Here is a 20,611-nt window from a genome sequence, read left to right on the forward strand (position 1 = left end):
ATAATCCAATTTTGTGCACATGCATGTTTATTTTACAGTTCCATCCTGGATGCCTGCTTTGACACCGTATCTTTGCTCTTATATGGCTCTTAAAGCAGAAAGGGGGAAAAAGAGCAAAAGCAATTGGTTTTCAGAGCTTATGGCAGTGACTCTCTGTCAACATCAAGTTCAACGGGCGTTTATCAGAAGCTCAAATGCTTTGTAGGAGACAGGAAATTAAGCGTATACTTAAGGCACTTCTTTACAGGCTTAAGTATTTACTGAATCAGAGCTTACTACCAAGCTCTAAACAAAATCTGCTTCTGTGCCGTATTGCAATAATCAATTCAACTATCAGCAACGTGTCTCAAGGGAATTACAAAGAACTGCCCAAGAGGATAGAGCTGCCCAACAAGCAAAATGCTACTGGATTGCTACTGGTAAAAAGCTTTACTGCTTAGGAAGAAAATTCTCCCTGGGCTTTCATCTCTGTGTTTATTAGGTGGGGCAAGCTGATGAAAGAACAGAAAATGTTGCAGTGAAAATTGCTAATAGCCCACTGCAGAAAACAAACATGCATTCTGTGGCTGGCAGCAGGATGGGTTTCACGGACATGAAATCTCTTGGGCGTATCTACATGCAGATGGTTGAGACAGCTAAGAGGAATCAACTACAGGCATGAAGTTAAAGCTCAGAAAACTCTTTGATTCTCAATTGGAAGCAAAGCAATATTAAGGCTAGTGCACAGAGCTGTGAGCTGCTTGGACTCACCCATTCCCTTACCTAGAGGAACATGGTGGTGCTGATCACTTGTATCAACCTCTCATGTACTGAATCTTTAACCCAGATTTTATCAAAGGAACCACACTGATATGTTGCAACAGGGCTTCCTAAACCAGCAAAGAAAAGGCAGAATTTGGGCTGTCCTGTACATTCATTTTAGTTAGGCTGCCATTGGAAGTGAAATGCCATTTGGTGATGTACAGAAGTCAACACAGCCATACTCACAACTGTGTAAGATCATTCCCCTTCCTGACTTCCGGATTTTAACACCAATGTCTCCCATAACAGAAAATACAAGGGTTCTGATGTCTCCTGTGCCAACAGTTCTGCATTAAAAATGAAAATTTGATATTCTTAGACAGACACAGAACCTAAATGATCCTCTCCCATATCAGGAGATACACTAATTAGTGCATTATGCATTGGCAGTTAAGCACCAAGGTAGAGAAAAAGCTGACTTTGCAGCCACAAAGCATTCACTCAATTGCTTCAATGCTCACCCTCCTTTGTATAGGACCTCCCTATAGGCAGTTAAAGTATGTACAGGCAGTTCTTAAAGCTGCAGCATAGTGGAAGAAGACCAAAAGCAATATAGATGTCAATGCAGCTCAGAAACTATCTTGCATGATTTCTCTCTCTTCACAAACTATGTCAGGCACGAAGGCAAATAAAGATAACCAAGGCTGGAGCTTTGAAACTTCAAGAGAGAAGAAAAAATGTTCATGCCCCTTTTCCAAGCACAATTGGAACTATATTGATTAAAAAGAGGGTGCTTGGCTCCATGCACTATGCCATATTGACATCAGCAACTGCAATTTAATCAAAGAGCCTTTATTGGCAGAATATGGCACCTTGATGGTACCTTTTAACTCATACACATCCCTCCCCAAGAGGGATGAAATTCGGTGTTGGTTTTCAGAGAACCAACTTCCCTGCTGATATAAAATACTGCAATTTCACTGCAGTTTGAAGAGTTGTACTAGTAATTACTAGCAGGGAGTCTGTCCCAAAATCTCTGGGTGGGAACCAGGGCACACTTAGACATGTATTTTCTTACTCTGTCACTCCCAYCCCATCTCCTGGACTAAATAACAAGAAAACTGACTCTTCTCCATCATTCCTATTACTTAAGTGATCTTAAACTACTTAAATGACTGGTTAAGCTCCAGCCTTATTAATTCAAGCAGAAAGTATGGGAGAGGGAAGACTGACAACAGACACTATAATTCACTACCTATATCTTAGCAAATATGTACAAGTATAAGCAAGGAGTCTATTTTCCAACAATTCAATTGGTATGCAGTGTAAGTAAGCAGAGAATCCTGCTTTACAGATTTTTATCAACAAAGAAGATGCCATTTCAAAAGAGTGCCAATTAAGAAACAGCTGTGCAAAAGGATTAATGTAACCATATGGATAAGTTTCAAAGGGCTTCTTCTTAACTACAGAATATCTATCTTTCTTTCCATATATATACACATATATACACATACATACACACACAGATATATATAGATAGTTAGATGGATAGATATAAATACAAACACGCATACACACAAACTCGCATACATATATACATACACATGTTTTTTATATATATATATATATATATATATATGTATGTATGTATGTATGTATGTTTGGGGGGGAGGGGTGTTCTTGGAGTGGTGACAACTACTTTAGTCTACAAGGCATCCTAAGGGCACTTCCTGGCTCTAGCAATTAAGTCCATCATATTATGGAGAAAAGTAAGGGGAACATCATTGAAGAACAGAACAGTTTCCTATCTTGTATAATATGATGTAAAAGGTTGACACTGTGAAAACTATCATCATTGCTTCTGAGCATAGATATTTTCTCCCTATGCTCTAGGAGGGCAAATATTCATCTTGTTTAATTGCTGTGCATAGAGGTGCCACTATGTGATTTTCCCTTTTTGGTGGTTAAGTAGTTGTTTCCAAATAATTTGGACTGTATGATACAACATCCTATGCATCATTCTTTGTTGGTTTGTTTAAAGGGAGTTTAAAAGAGTTTTGCTTTTTTCTTCATGTCGTTGCGTCGCCAGAGAGGTAACTTGTCAAACTCCTGTATTGTCATGCCAAATATTTCTTGAAAAACTTCAGGTGCTAAGTGACGCTGGGAAAAAGGGAGAAAAGGCAAGGGTCAGTCAAAGCCATATAGAAACAACATAAGATAGGAATGCCTTAGGGATTTAATTTCACTGTGTGAGAGTCATTGCAGGACCTATTGATAGGAGCTTGACAAAACAGTAACGCTTTGGTGACACAGCGATCCACATTCTCATTGGCCATTAATGAACCAGTAACATTTTGGTCCCCTCTAGCAATTTGATTAAGTCAGAAAAGTTTACAAAGGAGATCAGGACCACTATTTCAGTTTCAGGATACGTGAAAGACAAGAAAATTTTTGCCTGGAGTCACCAAGCAAGCATTGGGAGAACAGAGCAAAAATAGCTCTTCTTTGTCCCATCCCAGGCTTTAGTTAGTCATCTCCTTTGACATACGGAATTTCAAACAGACACTGGGTTCCAGGAGAGCTCTTCAGAAGGGCTGCAGGTTGGACATACTACAGCCTAAGTTCTGAGACAGAAAATGTCTAGTTAGTTGAACTAAGCAGCACACTGCACTACTGGGGATGAAATATATGTTTGTACTGTTTGGTGCACTGGTTATGTGTCTTGTTCAGCTGCTTTAGAGTGCATTGGATAGAGAAGGTCTCTGCCTGTCGCACTAATTTAACACAAAGTTGAATCCTGCTTAGCGATCATATGCTTGCCTAAAAACATGCATAAATGGTACTTACATGAATTCTTGTGGCCCCTTTCATTCTTCTCAAGATTAATTAACTACAAGTGATTTAAACATCCTTGGCCAAGTACTTCCGCTAGACTGATTAGATCTCTCTAATCCACAAAATTGTAAACATTTTTTATTTGTTGGCAGAGATTTAAATCCTCATTTGGATATCAGCCAGCTTAATGAACTCACAGGACTTATGGATGAGTTAGGGGAAGGCAGACTTCAGCTCCTCAAGAATAACTGGTACTGACTTGACTCCTAGAAATTGCTTGACACATAAGGGACTTCTGAGCAGCTCTGTCCAGGAGCAGGGAGGCATACATACTCCTAGTCTTAAACATGGAGCTCCTGGCCTGGAATTGTTTGTGGGGATGCTGCCCTTTCTTCCTGCTGTCCAACTTCTGCTTCTCTGTCTAATGCTGAGAAATCTTCCCAGTGTAACAAGGACCCACACTTCAATGTTTGAGCTTTCACGTGTACAAAAACAAAAAACTTCAGTAGGAAAGAGCATTTAGGAACTTGCTTTTCTTACCTCAAGCCTGGTTCTGTCTACATCTTTTAGAATTTTATTTCGCCCTCTGTTGGTCACCATGAGCATTTCATATGGAAAAATCTGTTAACAATGTATAAAAGGGGGAAAAAGAGATGTATTTACATTCTAAAGCAGAAAGAGCATATTGTCTTATTTTCATAACCACACAAACATTTGCTTTCTTTTTTTTCAAAGGAAATCAGAACTTTGTTTTCTTTTATGTTGCATGAAAGAGAAGCCAATCTGGATAGCCTAAGAACTTCTTGTTTAATACCAATCCCAAACCACCTTTTTTTGTAGAGCCACTGTGTACTTGCCCATATCACTGGTTATTATAGAGTGTATAATGCATAGGCTGGCTTTGATCAGACAGAGTTCCTCTCTAGTCAATAAACTTTATAAACTTTCTCACCCACTGATGGGTGAATTTAGAGTTTAATAAGGCAAATATAGTGGGTACTCACTGTGGGTCTGACTGATGGTTGTCAAAACATGGAGAACTCTAAGGAAGCATATGCTTAGAGGATTTTTAAAAAGGTACATGAAAGTACCACATCAAAGTACATCAGAAAAAGCAGCAACTCTGAACAAGAAAGATATTCATCAGTGGGGGCCACTGCATTCAATGGAATTAATCAGATTATTTTCCTTGCCATTTTTGATTGTTACGGAACTTGAAAAAGCCCCCACTGTGCTTGCTGGCTGTGACATACACAGACAGATTAAAGGAGAAGCTTTTGTAGACATATTTATCTTACATGTCTTCATCTGCTTCTGCATCCATCCAGCACATCAGCCAGTATTTCCTTTGATTTTCCTTTACATTGCAAAGAATGCCCAGAACTTATACAAAATCAGTTACTGGCTAATAAATAATTTGTGAATGCAAAAAAGAGTCATGTTTCATTTACTCATACAGACAGGTTCTCTGTTTGAAGTAAAATGTTTACTGTCTGCTGGCCTCGGAACAGGCTACCCCAACAGAAACAATACCACCTAGAAAGAAATTCAGAAAATAAAGTGCCTAAAATCAGTTTCCTGGAATCATGATTGGTAAATAAAATTCTCTGTTTTAGCCTTTTACCTCAGGCCCAAACTTCAGTGAATGCCTGGAAAGACTTAGAGAGCTCACATCCCATCTGACAGAACCTCCCTACAGTTCTTCTCATTTCATTTCTCCCTGCAGAGCAGGACAATGGCATTTTCAGTGAGGTTCTCATTTAACCCTCACTGAAGTCAATGAAAGTCTTTCCACAGACTTCAGTGGGAACTGGCTTAGCTTTTACTGGTATTTACAGTCTTTTTTTTACTGATTCAGATACCTGGCCACTGGGAACAACAGCAAGACCACCAAAACTTCTCTGGAGAGGCATCTAAGTGATCATCAAATGCTATTAATTCCACTGTCATTCTAACAGAAGAAATCCCATCTAATTAACTCCTAGGGTGGTACTGGGCAATTAAGTTCATTCCATTGTCACCAATTAACCCAATGATCTTTCCAGAAATACAACAAATAAGATTCAGGCATCAATGAACACACCAATGAGTTTATTGTAAGTAATAATAATTTAAATAATGTGTGTTTACATACCAATTGTAAGATAGGACTCTTAGATTCTGACATTCTCACAGTTGTACAATGGAGTCTATATTTTTAATTACATTGTTAACGTTCTATATTGAAAATGGCTACCATACACAGCATCATAGTAAACTAAAAAGTAACCTTTCATAATATTTAAACAGGCAGAGTTTAAGTCAAGGTCTGAGAGCATAAGTACATTTTATACTTATGTATTCAGAGCAAAACATTTTTCAGTCTGGGCTGTCAGGATGCACAAATTCTGTCCTTTCTGGAATACCATTTTGTAAGCTTTGATCATGTTACGGTTTACTTATTTTCACTTCCCAGGTTTTTCGTACTGACTTTGAGTTGGCCTTTTTCATCTTAGCAGGTTGAAGTTGGTCTTGCACCACTGAAATGAACAAAACTACTGCCAATTCATACAACATAACCTTTTAAGGCATAACCTTTGAAATATGAATGGAAAAGTGACCTATTGTCTCACAAAAAATCCCATAAATTTTACCACTAGTAATAAGACAGAATTTGTCACCCAAAATAACATTCCAAATCACTGGGTGCATCAATAGCAGTGGTGGCTGTAAGAATTTCTATTGCACTGAGAGAGGAATTATTTGAAATAAAAAACAGTATCTCAGGAGCTGGGGATATCCCCAAGGTTATATGTACATAATATATATATGAACACTCATTAATATACATTGCATTGGGGTCTCAAATTATAAAGCTATGATTATTGCCTTGTACAGTTTGTCTGGAGGTGACTTGGAAGCACAAGTAGTAATCTGGTTTGCAAAAAGAGCTGCTCACTTTACTGGCAGAAATATTGATCCTTATAATTTTGGTAAAAATCATGATTTCTCAGACGTTTCACCAGCAGTAGAGAGAGTTACAAGATTTAAAACACAGCCCTAGTTGAATCTCTCTATATATTACTGTTCATTTTTGATTCAGACATCTCTAAAGATAGCTGTGAAAGCATATTAGTTTATATCCTAACTCATATTCAGCTGATATTGCTTCTTTTTTCAACAAATCTCCTAAAGAACTTCTTATATAGGGAATTTGACATTGCTGAAAGATGAGATGAATACCAGATCCAGAAAGATATCTAGATGCCTATCTGGGATAAAGATACGCATTTTTCATTAACTGTTAAAACAAGATAGCCTCAGCAGCATGTTGTGAGCCACAATATCCTGCATTGCTTTTCAAACTTAATGGAATTGACACTCTCCCATTAAGTTTGCCCTGCAATTTTGGTTATCGAAAGTTTAACAGAAGGAGTAGCTATTGAGCATGTTCAGTATCTTCATTTTCTCTATGGGAAGGCCTCCTCTGCACATTTTGGCTACCCTCAGCCTGGCTAAACACTAATACCCACAACAGGAAAGTCCAGAGCAAAGGGAGAGGTTTGGCACATAAGGAGCAGGGACTGGGGTGAGGTAAAGTAAAACGAGGGAATTAGGACTTTTCTCATGTTTCACCTACTTTTCACAGTAAAATCTTCACTGTCTTGAAGTAAAGTGAATAACATCTGCACTTGCCTTTGGCTCCAACATGTTAGGCATAGATACTCCTCTGTCCATTCTCATTCCAGGGACATGACCATCCGGGAGGGACTGCATCAGATACAGGTATACATCAGACATGTGGGTCACACACACAGAGGGTAAAGGCACTCAAACAGTGGTAAAAACAAAGGTGAATTTACACTAAGAGTTCTTTCAGATCTTAAGGTTTAGTCTTATATAGGTCTGCTTATTGCTTCTGAGGCATGCTGTGAAATTCTTTCACCCCCTCCTTTGCCACCACAGTCTTCTGCTCACTGCTAGGGCTGGTTACAGCTCTCTACAGAACCTACCAACAGGATTTCCCAAATGAACCAGAAGATCCCCAGGGAGTGGCAGGTCCCTTCCCACTCCAATGACTAAGTAGAGTTCTTCTCTGGACAAATATGCAGAAGCACTAGTTCAGACCCCACCCAACAGCATATACAAGGCACTCTTATGCCTCTGGTTGTCCTTCCTGTCACTTAGAATTGCCAGGGCCCTCTCTGCCAACCTTCTTTTTGTCTCTAGAATGGGAAATTTTGACTATGAATCCAAACAGGGATAGCTGTCTGGTTAAAAGTTGCTATTTTGACACAGTACTGTTCCAAACAAAATAATATTTTGACCATAACACGTGGACAACCCCCCCCCACACACACACAACCTTATCATTCTCTTCTCAACCATCACTGTTTTGATAGCAAATAAGAAATATGTCCAAGTGTTTAAACCCTTACTTATATTGTCATTTCATACTGTGACTGTTGAGGGACCACCCAGACTCATGACTACTCTAGAAAAAAATCCTGAAACCAGGATTTGGGTGAAAAGAGTTGGAATTTGCAAGGATATCTCTTACTAGCTCATCTGTGATGGCAGCACTACAGAAAGCTACTGATCAGCCTTCTTTTGCTAGAAAGCAAATTCCAAGGCAAAAACAAGGAGTTCAGAGCTCCTGATATGTAAGAAAATTTCCTCTAGRGGAGTGTTTCTATACAACTCAGGGGTTAGTACTAGGGAGGCTAAAAAAAATCCACCCTTAACTGTCCAGATAGAACTATTACGGGTAACTCATATTTCAACAGACAGTGGATTTTACAGAGGAAGTCACAGAACTGGAGTATGAGCCTTTGTACTGCAGCTCTGGGGAGGTACAAGGAGGTATCTGAGGCTATGTTTGTTTTTTTGTTAGTAAGAGTCTACATCATTGCTTATGCTTAAACATGCAGATAAATCAAAACTAGTATCTTAAGAAACCCTTCCCTGTAGCAGAAATTCAGACTTCAGTAAGAAAGTAGATGCTTTTAGTTCTGTTGTCAGTTGATTGATGAAAATCTGTACTCTACCTGGAAATCTGAAAAGCAAAAGAGAAATCTCATCAGGTTTAGTGTGTGGAATGTCAGGAATTGGTCACTGTCAACCAGAAGATAATCCTTGTTTTCTCGTTTATCATTTCAAAATCTCACCTGATTCTCTAAGGTCACTGAGCCTTCCTACTTTTAGTCTTAGTTTGTAAATAGTGAAACACTCCCAACACTGTAGTTCTTTGCCTTTAAAGAAGGCTTCTCATCTAAGAAAATCAAGTCACTTTGGAGATATTAAGACACACAAAACTACCATCAGGTAAATAAATAGCAAATTAATATTTTAATGAGTAGAAGGGATTCACCTCATCTAGCCTATGCAATCAGGCAGTTATCTAGGCTTCCTTCACAGTGTATAAATTGACAGAAGCATGAATAAAAGATGTTTGATCATAGGGTATCTAAGATAGAAGTGTTCAGTCTCATTTTTTAGGTAATTGGTCTCTTTTGTCTCTATAAGCTTGAACAATTTCAAAACACTAACAAAGTTTTATAACTTTGATAAATATTATTTGTCACTTTATTATAGATGGGGAAAATGAGGCAAGGACTGGTATCAAATCAGCTCAAAGTCACAAAGCAAATCATCAGCAGTGCTGGGATTACTATGCATTATGCTCTGTTCTTCACTGTAGCTCATTCTTTCAGATCATGCAGTGGTTCATAATTTTCAGAGAAAGAATACAGCATAACAGAACTTAAAACATATTCTTAATTATCTGCAGGTTACCTGCTCTCCATTTGCACCAGTGCTAAGTAGTCTCTTGGCACAAAAAAGGATCAGCAATACACAGCAGATTTACCAAAATAAACCCAAGCTTTTTAATAAGTATTTTCAGAGTTCAAGTTAACTGTCAAGTTTACCAGATGAAATTCAAATGTACTGAGCAAATATAAAGCAATCATATCCATCACTTTAAAAAGAACAGTTGAAATGATCAGATGTCTTAACATGTTCTATAATAAAGTGACATGTAAAAAAAGCTTCTCAGCCTTACCTCTAACTCCGCCACTCACATCCCCGTAACTGTTGTACTGACCAAAATCTGTAGACACTGGCTGTAATAGGAAAAGGGGACACGCATATAAATTCACAGTTGCTGGCTTCACAAATGGGTTGGTATTTTGGGGAAAACAAATTACTTTAAGCTTTTTTTCCTCCATTTTCATAGGCTTTCTTGCATTTTTAATAAATCTGGTTTGTGGGAAGGTAAACTAGATTTTGTCTGACTTAGACAATTTTATAAGTGAGCTTGATCAAGAAATTCAATACACTTAGCAGGGAAATAAATACTACACATGATTAAAGACAACTTCTTCTTAAAATTGCTATCTTCTTACCCGATGAAGCCCATTTCTTCCATAGCCAGGGAGAGAAGAAGTTTTGGAAGCTGAAGCATGTGCTGTTGAATGAGGAAGAGAAAAATCTTTTATTGGAAAAAATTCCATGGAAACTCAAACCCAAGAACATCTGAGGAATCAACTAGCACTAAAAACAATTTAAAAAGCACTAACCATATACATACATAACCAACTGAGACACATTGACTTTAGGAAACTAACATCTCAGCCCCAAATTCATCACATCCTTCCACACAGTCTGTAAGTTACATGCAGTATTCTCATGTTGTGGTGGCAGGTCATCAAGAAAGGACACTTGTGATTTTGCTGTGATCAAAATCAAAGGTGGTCTTCACTGTGTTGAAAGTAATGCTTAAAGATTAGAGAACAAAGCAGAATAACTTTTTAATCCTCATGAAGATAAAGTATTACAAATGTGTTGTTTAGGTTCACTGTGTAATTTCTTATGATGGGATCAAGGAAAAGGACAAGGGAAATCTAACAAGATTAGCACTGTTTGACTGGATAGATTCCCCGCTAGTGTCCCAGGTTGGTACTGCCCTCTCTTAAGTGGTCTACAAGGTTTATAATACCTCACTGTACCCTCTGAACCTTTTATGAGTTTCCTTCTACCCCACCTACTCCAAGTAGTATAAAATGTAATACTTTATAGCAATTATACTCCCAGCTGCTGCATAACTCAAGTAACCAGAGAGAGATCAGCATTTGCTGTTGTGGTTAGCACACTCCATTCTCTCTGTATTCACATGCTTTGTCACCCATGGCCTGGGAGGAGAGGCTAAGCAGTGATAGGAATCACCAGTTTAAGAAAATATGTTACTGTAGTTTAATAATGCAATCTACTAAAATATGCATGATGTAATAGTTACTGCTATATTTGACTTCCCTCCTTATCTATATTAGAAAATCTCTCTTCCAGAAACTGCCTCAAAATCTTGAGCCTCATATTTCTTCTAATTAAAAAAAGAATTCTAATTAAAAAAAAGAAAAGCATCACCCTCTTCCCCTTCCCCAAACCAGCTAATGAGTTAGGTCACACTTTTCAGGGGAAAACAACACATACACACATTTCAAGTGGTTTCCTAGAACCAGTCATAGTTCATTATTAGGTCTATTGCCTGTATAAATTACCTGGAGAGTCGTAACGACTGGCAGAAAGGGATGACCTATCACGAAGCTCTTTTTCCATCTCTTCTTTCAGTATCAATTGTCCCAGACCAGAGTTGAGCTACAAGTAGCAATTGAAAATATTGCAATAAAATAAAGCTGATCAGGTATTACTTATGGAAAAAAAAGGCACTTTTTGGTTGGTGTTCAGAAACAACCATGTAAGACAAGGTTACAATAACCTTCAAAAGCTGTTCCTCCTGCAGCTGCCGGCGTCTCTGTAGTTCTTCATCTTCCTCCTCTCTTCCACTTGATCTGCGTCTCATGTCAGCTCCTGTTTCCATAAAACCACAACACGGAAAGAACTTTTTACATCAGTTCTACCACATCTTGAAGTCCTCAGTATTAGTTCAAAGTACTAGTCAGTTTGATTTACTGAATAAAGAAAGCAGTATTTTCTTGCAGACTCAAAAGCCTTTTTCAAAACTTACCCTTAATAGAAGCCACTCAGTCTGCCCTATGGCTGGGAGCCTTCTACTAATATTAGCACAAAGTTAAACAGTACATGGGTTCCCACCACGCAACAGTCTGAGATACAAAAGCTCCCCATCAACTTAATAGAGAAAAGGAGGTTAGCTAGTCATGGAAATATGGGGTTTAAGGGCACTGGTGCCTGTTCCAATGATTGAAAACAGGGGGTCTGATTTACATTTATACTTCTACCTAGGCTCACAAAATCTGAATTAACATTTCAAATGAAAATTACATTACTTTCCTAAATACTCATATTTGGAATGAACATGGCCTTATTTCTAGTCTAAAATAGAGTAAGTTGATTTAATGGATCCTTTAGATAAAGCTAAAATGAATTAAGACCACTTAACTTTTGAACAAGTGTTCTAAATTTTGGRTTCTCACTTTTTATTGATTAATCTTTATTTTCTTGAATATTTATGAGAAATGGCCTGATTAAGACACCAAGACATTTCAATGAATACATAGAATATGATATTGCCGAAGGYAGGCAGGCACTATATACATTCTTTCTTCACAGGCTATACCCTAAGGCAGTTATGCAACAATCCTAGAGGAAACAAACTTCCATTTGAACGAAGACTAAATTTTGGAACTAAATTATCAGAAGGTTTGCTAGTAAGGGGAAAGACAAAAAGTTACAAAGAAATTAAGTCTTTGTAGTTAAATTATATATTATTTTGTTTGGTATTTCAGGCTTTTGCAAAACCTTCCAGTGCAATAGTAGGAATACTCCTTTTTTGATAGCTGAGTTGAGTTCAGCTCTGTATGAAAAGTATCAGATTCAGACAACTGGTAACAAACACAAAAACCTGGTGCTCGAAGGTTTGTTTTTTAGTGATTAATAGTGTACAGTGTCTTTCTATTTCCGAATGCAAAATGGCCATGAGCACATTTTCACACATACAGTTTCCAAACAGTCTTGTTTAGTTTCTCAGGTGTAACAAAATCACCTGAAAGCCAATTTACAAAAAAGTTTTACTTGAAACAATCAGAAGTCGTCATCCATTGCCTGGAGACTGAGCTGACAGCCAACACTTTTAACAAACCTTCCACCACGGACAGATGGCATGATAATGCTGCAGTTACCACAATAATGCTGCAGTTACCACTCTCTGTCAGGAGAGTTTTAAGTACCTAAATGTTATCCATGTTATAGTAAGGTTTCTGAGGTTCCAGTGCTACTTAAATGACACTCCCCGAAAGTCCTGGATGTGCCCACTACATGTCAAACCATTGAGCTCTGCCACCCCAGACCTCCTCTCCCAGCCTCTCCATGAAAAACCTGCTCCAAGGAAAGCCATAAAGTCCTACACAGAAATCTAAAATGGGCAAGACCTTCAGTGTTTCTGAGGTGACTTTGTGAGTGACCTAGGGTAGGTAGTTTACTTTATACTATGTTTTACTTGGGGTCAACAAAATCAACAGAGAAGACAAATACAGTATAAAAAATGTTAAGAAATGATCATGTATGCGATTTAAAGAAAATAAAATAAGATACATGTAGTGCAACAACACAGAAGAAAAATATATAGCCTGTAGAAACAGTGATTCTGAAAAACATGAATTTTTTAGCCTACTTACTATTCCACTGCAGTCATTGCTTTTTGCCACAGAAATAGCTATGTGGCCAGAAGTAGTGACATTTTCCATTAAATGTTTACTACTAGTTTAGGATTAAAGGACTATACAAACAATAACTGAAAGAAGTCAAGCTTGCATGACATATCCTGTTTGTAAACTACTTAATGGGAGTTCACTATCTGTCTGTGGGTTATTATCTTCGTGAACAATTCCAATGTACTTCTGCAAAACATCTTCTCCTCAGCCCTATTCAACAGTTATAAATACACGGACACCCAGACGTTTCACCAGAAGGACTACACTTTGCAGTGAAGATAAGGGGTGGACACAGTCCTCGCTGCTGGGTTTTACAGAGTCAATATTAATCTACTTTGGTTACGAGTACCTTTTAATCCGCATCACTTGTACCATCTTTCTTTTGCATACCTATGGCCGCAAGGGAGGGAGGACCTGGCCAGTGGTCCGTCTCAATCTTTGGTATCTCGTTGGGTGCTGGTGCATGGGCTGCTGGGAACTTGGAGGACTTGATGATATCCTCAGAAGACTTGCTCTGTGCTGCCAAAGCAGCTGCATCTAGATGGCAATCAGGGAACTTAGCTATGCAATAATCTGTATCAATGTAAAGGTTTTCCTTATTTTGGCAAAATTTTATGCTTTACAGGAAGTTCATTTTCAAAAGTGAACATGTTCATGTCTTGCCTTTTTAACTGCAATTTGAAGCAAAGAAATGTCTTCCTCCTGCTAGTATCTTGTGACCAAACCCTCCTCCCTTCCCTCATCCCACCCTCAAAATAACCCCAAATCAGCCTTGGATTTTACTATGGTTTTACATTGTTAGAAAGATTAAGCAAGAGTGAGAAAATTCAAGCTAACGGTGTGCCAATATCTCCTGAGAAGATCTGACTATTAATGAAATGCTCTAATATGCTGGCTCGTCTTCCCTCTAGGGCAAGAAAACTGAAACAGTTCAGAGGGACAGCACTAGCTTCGCTAAAGCTTATTATTTACAGCTTCTGTGAAAAGCTGTAAAACAAAAACAAAAAAGAAAAACCTGAAGCAAACAGATACATTTATTTAGCCACTGGATTTTTTCTGCTTATGTATCTTGTAATTAACATGCAGTAATAAAAGTAAATGTGAATTTATTAATAAATACTAAACTCCATTCAGATGACCTCAGCAGGGAAAGGGATTTCCAGTGAAACGAACCTCACCAATAACCCAGCTCAGTAGTGTGACACACATTTAAGATTCTAGTCTGAGCTATCATCTCTTAAAATCATATGGGGATGTGCATTGTGGCTTTCACTTCTTGACATAAAAAAAATCCAACCAAGTTCAGTTTGTAATAAAAATAGCCCTAACTATGTCTTTTCTGCAAACTATTTGACCAAATCACCTTAACTTATACGAGGACATGGTTCTCAATAAAAGATTCATTTTTAACATGTAAAATGTTCACTAGTCAAAGTTGAGATTTCTAAGCAACACAAGGGATTGAGATATCCTTACTGCCATTAATCTATGGGCATTGCTCATCCAATCCATTCAAGGTAGTCTAAAAACAACAGTATTAGATGTCATTGGGAAGTCTGTGAATTTTATGATAGAGAAACTCTTAAGTATAATTACAAGCATGTAAGAATGGTCAGTTTACAAAAGCATGACTTCAAACAGTACTTACATATTAGAATTGGTGATGTCAGTGGTTAAACATTCACATGTTAATGGGATGTGAGGAGACACATTAAAACCATAAAAATAAACAAAAATAATGTTAAGACTTTCTAAAATGAGCATATGGTTTCAAAACTTAAAAAGGAAAAAGGAAAAGAAAACTGATGTAAAACCACAATTTTGTTGTTCTTTGGATGCTCGCTCTTGTCTAGAGAGAGGATTTCCCTGTATTTCTTAATCATTTTAATCAAATGGCTCTCAGCCAATTGTTTATCTAAAATGTATAGTACTACTCATTCACTACTTGATCCTAAATAAATTTCACTTGATAAAGAGTCTGCAAAGGGAGGCAAACTCAAAGCGTTTAAGAAGTAGACATATCTGTCTTTTAGAAAATTACATAAAAATCTCCTATTTAGTTTTCTTTTCACAACAGAAGGGTAAAAGTGGACACATTTACTTATATTTATAATACTTGCTCAGCAGTATTAAAGGCAGTTGGCCTCTACCTTTGTTATTTCAGGCTTGCTAAAACCACGACTAATGTAAGCTTTCCAGACTATAAACGCTAATGTCCAATTCTAATCTAAACACTGGAAAAAAAAATAGAGTATACTACCTGAGCCTTTTTACAGGGTTTGACAGTCAAATTAGCCCTGTCAGTGGTAAGTAACCTATTATCTTCAATAAACTGAAGATTCTTAGTTAAAGCACAGGTACATTTGGAATTCCAGTCTGATGATAAAATGTCCACCTTTGCTGATGAGATAACGAATTGTACTTTTTTTGTCTAAAACAAATATTTTCTGTGAAGTTCCTGTCAGAGAATGGACTGTTGCTAATCCATTTTACCACGACGAATACCTGTACTCTGAAAATATAAACTTAAAGAAGTGAAATGCAGAAAGGCATTACAATGCTAAAGAGACAGTAAAATCCCAGTTAGTGGCAACTTTGCTATTAACATCAACATGGCCAATATTTAAACCATATGATACAAATCAAACAACATGCTTTAAAACATAGTCAATCAGCAGGACATGCAATAAAAGTGGTTTAAAATTTGGATTTCTCATTTTTAATGCTCATACATTAAATTTTATTTGTTTTGCACTAGTCTGTGTATCTTAGTTTAGTTGACACTGATTTTGAAATAAAAATAGATCATTTACCGTGTTGTTTGTAGATTGGTGGTTTTCTGTAAATGTTGATGCCTTGATCTGTGAAATTAAGTAGTAAAAAAAAGTGAATAGGGAAACTACTTTGGCTATAGGAAAAGATAACTCCAACACTGAAACAATAAACAGACCAAATCAAGGATGTAGCACAAGAAAAAGCAGAAAACTAATCCTAGTTTTACACAGAACCAGTTTATTTGACAAAAAGAAAATAAAAGAACAAGTGAAAAGTCAAAGATGTAACATGAAGTCCTTTGGAGCTTATTCTGTAACACATGGATGCATCTAAGTCATGAACAACCCATTTTAAATATTCAGAAGACTGTTACTGGTATAAAAGTTAGAGTGGAAATGCAAACAAACAAGGAATTTCAATGTTGAAGATGCAAGCAATTTGGGGAAAACTACCCCAAGTAATTTCCAGCTGACTAGCTGGACTGAGTTGAGGAGAATGCAACGAGCCTACAGTTCACTTTAAACCCAGAGAACAAAATAGCTGCCTGATACGCTATTTCAATCAGTCAGCAACAGGTAGACTTCACTGAATCAAAGGGATGCTTTACATGATGTTAACTGATACAATGCTAATTCTCAAACCACAAGGAGAGATCTTTTGTATTTTTTTTTTTTTATGTAGAGACCACTATGTTGCCCGCTATCAATGTAAATTAGAATAAAAGCACTTCCCAGAACTCTAATGCAGTAAATCTACTGCTTGTCTAAAAGATCTAATATTTTCCAAAACAATGATGTCTAACAGAGGAAGTTGTTTGTTCAGAAAACTCACAACACTTCATGTATTCTGTACAGCTAAAAATACATAAGTTAATCCAAACTAATGCTGCAGTGCAAAATCAAACTCAGACTCCTATTACAATTTGTGAGTTACCAGAAAGTAGAAAATTCATGTCAGAGAAGAATTTTGCTATTTCCTATTCCCTTAAAATTTTTCAATTACAGTGGCAAAAAGATCAAAAAAAATTTTAGAAAGACGTACTATATATCACAGAGCCAATTAAAGTACAAGAGACAACTTTGCCTTTGGCTTTAAGGCAATGTAAACCTAGAAATCTATGGAAATAGAGGCAAATCTTACTCTACAGAAACCTACATCCTTGACTAAATAGGCAAATTCATTGCATACAAAGATACCACAGTATTTCTTTCTCATCTCTGTTGTGCCTACTTGAATAGCAAATAGGTATAAACACTACAAGGGTAGTCATGCAGTACTTTTGTGCAGGCCTGCATCAGAAAGCTAGAACATAGCTCCTTCTGCAGTTGCACTGTGCCAGCTGAACAGGATCTCTCTCCCACCAACCAATCACTCCCACCAAGACAGAGATTACTACTCAACAGAGCTATTCATGCAAGTGCACCTTCATTTACACAAGTCAACATGAGCCACGTTAGCATAAGCAGCTCAAATAGCCTGCTTTAGCCAAGCCAGCTCGTACTGACTTAACGGGAGAGTTCACACAAACAGTTTATCTGCCAGATTTGAGGGAAGGAGAAGGAAGAATAATCTTGGCAGTGTGAAGAGTACTGACTGAAGATGACTTGAGGAATAACTGGATAGAGTAAAGCTTTCAGCTAGCACTGCTGCAGTCAGAAGATGTATGTCCACAACCCAAGGGACACATACCCTCTTCCCATCAAAATAAAAAACAGAGGATCTTCTCACAGGCTGGAAGAATTGTGCAGCTGACTTCAAGAGACTGCCCTTTGTAGACAGGACGTTTTGATTCACACATATCCTTGCAGATCTGTAGGTCTCTATGGGGCACCAATTTATGAAACAAGTACAGAAAAGTCTTCACTCAGTTAAAAAGAAAACTACATTAAGCTAGAACTGTTTGCTTCAAGACTGAAGCAAGTCATGACAGGACAGACAATGAACTGCATATGTAATTGTTCACTGGTCAGCTCTTTCCTGCATGCCACTGTAAATCAAAACCAATTCCTCCAAAGTTAGCAGAGTTACACTGGTGCTGAGCTAGTGCAGCTGGGAGAAGAATCGGGCCCTATGTAACTCATGTCCACTCATGGCCTGTTAACAGACCCTGAAAAACAAGGCATTCTAACAGTTAAATACCTGATTGACAAAACAAGGCATAAACCATGATGCATCCCAAGAATTTCTTAACACAATACTCCTCTCAGCAAGCTCAGGAGCAGGCAGTCCCCAACATTGTGTGTGCATCCCACGGTAAACAGTGTGAAACAATGGAGACAAGACAAAAGTTACAAAGGCTACATTCTACACTGTGACAGGACACCGAGACACACACTGTGCCAGCTCCTACCTGGAACATGGAAATGTTTAGGGGCCTGAGCGTAAGTTGGAGTGAGAGGGCGGCTGTCTGGCCGATAGGGGACAGGGGAGTTCCGACCGCTGGACGGCTCATTGCCTCCAATGAAAGAATGGAGAAAACAAAATGAGAAGAGGGAGAGCAATAAAATAAACAAATAAAGAAAATAAAAAAGCCCAATCAAACCCAACCAAAAATCAGTGGAATCGAAACTTCCAGGGAGGAAAGCAGTTTGAACCAAAAATATAAATGCAAACAATAACAACATCTGGCAGCCCTGCTGACATTGCTTTCTGATATTCCTGCAGAGACAAAGCTTCATGTTTAGACCGGAGTTGAGTTTTAGCAGCTCCCACTCATTCTGATGGCATGCAGGTAGGAGCTCTGTGCTGGTAGCTGATGGTTAGATGAGCAAGGTGGAAAAGAATAACGGAAGGTCATTTGACAATGATTTAGTATGTAGGCTGACATTTGGGGTTAAAAGTCACAGGCATGGAGCATAGTAGTTTACATGCAAAGTCAAAATAAAACCACCTTCCAAGCAGGTAAAAGCAGGTGTTGGCAGCTACTACAATACCCTAAATCAAAAGATCACAGAAGCTAGAGATAGAAAATAGCTGTTGGGCACCTGGCCCATATCACAAGGCATAACTGTTCCTTACATACTCTTTCACTGGTTTAGCCCTTTGATAGTAAATTTTTGATACCTTAAGGCAAAATAATTTGTAAAGGAAAGCAGCCCACCTGATTGTGGCACCACAATCACTGGTGTCACCCTAATCTCTGTCAATGCCAAATTTTGTTCTAATAACAATACTTCGTGACTGCTGATTCAGTAAACCTAAACCTAATGTCTAAAAAATTAAGCTTTATTTATAAGATTATTCTTATCAGAACCATTTATTTGCCTGCTAACAACCCACCATATTAATCCAACAGTCCTGAAAGATCCTCTGGCTGTCAGGACCAGAAGGCTGCTACACAACTATGCAAATTGATCCCTAAGGATCAAGACTTAAGAGCCAGATTTCTAAAGACTGTGTATATACCATAAAAGAATGATGTTGCCTTTTACTTCATGCATTTCTTCAAACTAGTGCAAACTGTCACAAGCAGAAATAGTCTGCCTGAGTTCTCATTTTGCATGGGTGTGAGTGACCACAAATATGAAGGGTTGGGCAGCATCAACCCCTTCAATTTCTTCCTGCAAAAAGGAATAAAAAATCCAGCAGAACTTATCAACAAACCAAGAAAAAAGTAGGAGACAAGTGTAAAAGAGCTATAAAACACAACAGAAAAGAAATTGCAGGTCTCCTTTCAGCTGCAATTTCCTTGTCGCATTAGAGCATCTGAAACCTCTGACTCAGCACACTTCTTATTTACATATTGTTTGGTGGAAGAGGAGAAATTTTTTTTTTTACACTCCTCTTTTACTAGAGGGGTCACCTGTTAATCTAAACTGCACTAGAAGGGCAACAGAATGTTCTTTACGTATCTTGCTGTGCCACGTATCCTCTGTCAGCGTATGAGTTACATTATCAACACGCATATGCTTTAAAAACTACACACACACACAGTTTGGGGGACCTGACTGTACAATTTGTCCAGATGAATGCATGTGCACAATTCGGTATTTACCAATTTGATACTTTGGCCCTGAATGACTTATTGTACATTATATCTCCCAATATGCTGTTCTGTCACCCGCAGAACATTTTGGGTCCCATGATGTTGAGTTTCTGGTCAGATAACAATCAACACTAGACTTACTAGCTTTGAATAGCAGAATGAATAATTATTTCAAGTAACGTTGTCGTATCTCAATCTATTGTCCTTTAATTGGAAATTACAACTTTGTCTTCTACTAGTCCATCCTTAGATATTTTACTGTCAAGGCATTTCAAACTTGGTTAAACTTATTTTACTCGTCTTTTATTTCTAAGAAGAGATTATGAGTTATTTTTCAGAAAAAACATTATTTAATACWGAAAAACTCCAATATTGAGAAGGTTTGAAGATACAGCTCATTCCAAAATTTATAACCTTTATGCACACAGGTCATTCTGCCTTCCAGATTCTGTTAGCAATGAATAAATTCAATGAAAGAGAAGAATCAAGACAGATTTATTGAACTGTAGACTGTCACAGGAGAGAAGCCACAAGTATGTTTCACCTGCTGGGAGATGATAGTCAAAATGCTTGCTTGTTTTTTTCCTTTTCTTAGAATGTGGACATG

General features: G+C 37.8%; 1 protein-coding gene across 9 annotated transcripts in view; it reads right to left on the reverse strand.

Moving 5' to 3' along the window:
• Positions 1-2,381: 2,381 nt before the first annotated feature.
• The window catches only part of ABLIM1 (actin binding LIM protein 1), a 158,739-nt gene continuing 140,509 nt past the window's right edge, over positions 2,382-20,611 (reverse strand). For 5 of the 9 annotated variants that reach the window (XM_085319073.1, XM_085319076.1, XM_085319075.1 and 2 more), the window contains 8 exons: positions 18,370-18,474; positions 16,058-16,105; positions 13,635-13,781; positions 11,333-11,424; positions 11,115-11,211; positions 9,963-10,024; positions 9,620-9,680; positions 7,356-8,611 (listed from right to left, as the gene is read on the reverse strand). In XM_085319073.1, the coding sequence (XP_085175199.1) occupies positions 8,574-8,611; positions 9,620-9,680; positions 9,963-10,024; positions 11,115-11,211; positions 11,333-11,424; positions 13,635-13,781; positions 16,058-16,105; positions 18,370-18,474 (650 nt within the window). In that variant the 3' untranslated portion in view covers positions 7,356-8,573. Of the gene's footprint in view, positions 2,902-4,116; positions 4,198-7,251; positions 7,327-7,355; positions 8,612-9,619; positions 9,681-9,962; positions 10,025-11,114; positions 11,212-11,332; positions 11,425-13,634; positions 13,782-16,057; positions 16,106-18,369; positions 18,475-20,611 lie in introns of those variants that run through there. The other 4 variants (XM_085319081.1, XM_085319079.1, XM_085319077.1 and 1 more) reach the window with 4 other exon arrangements.

The sequence above is a fragment of the Rhea americana genome, unplaced genomic scaffold, assembly GCF_003343005.1.
Source record: "Rhea americana isolate MKP2758 unplaced genomic scaffold, rheAme1 scaffold_57, whole genome shotgun sequence".
Lineage (NCBI taxonomy): Eukaryota > Metazoa > Chordata > Aves > Rheiformes > Rheidae > Rhea > Rhea americana.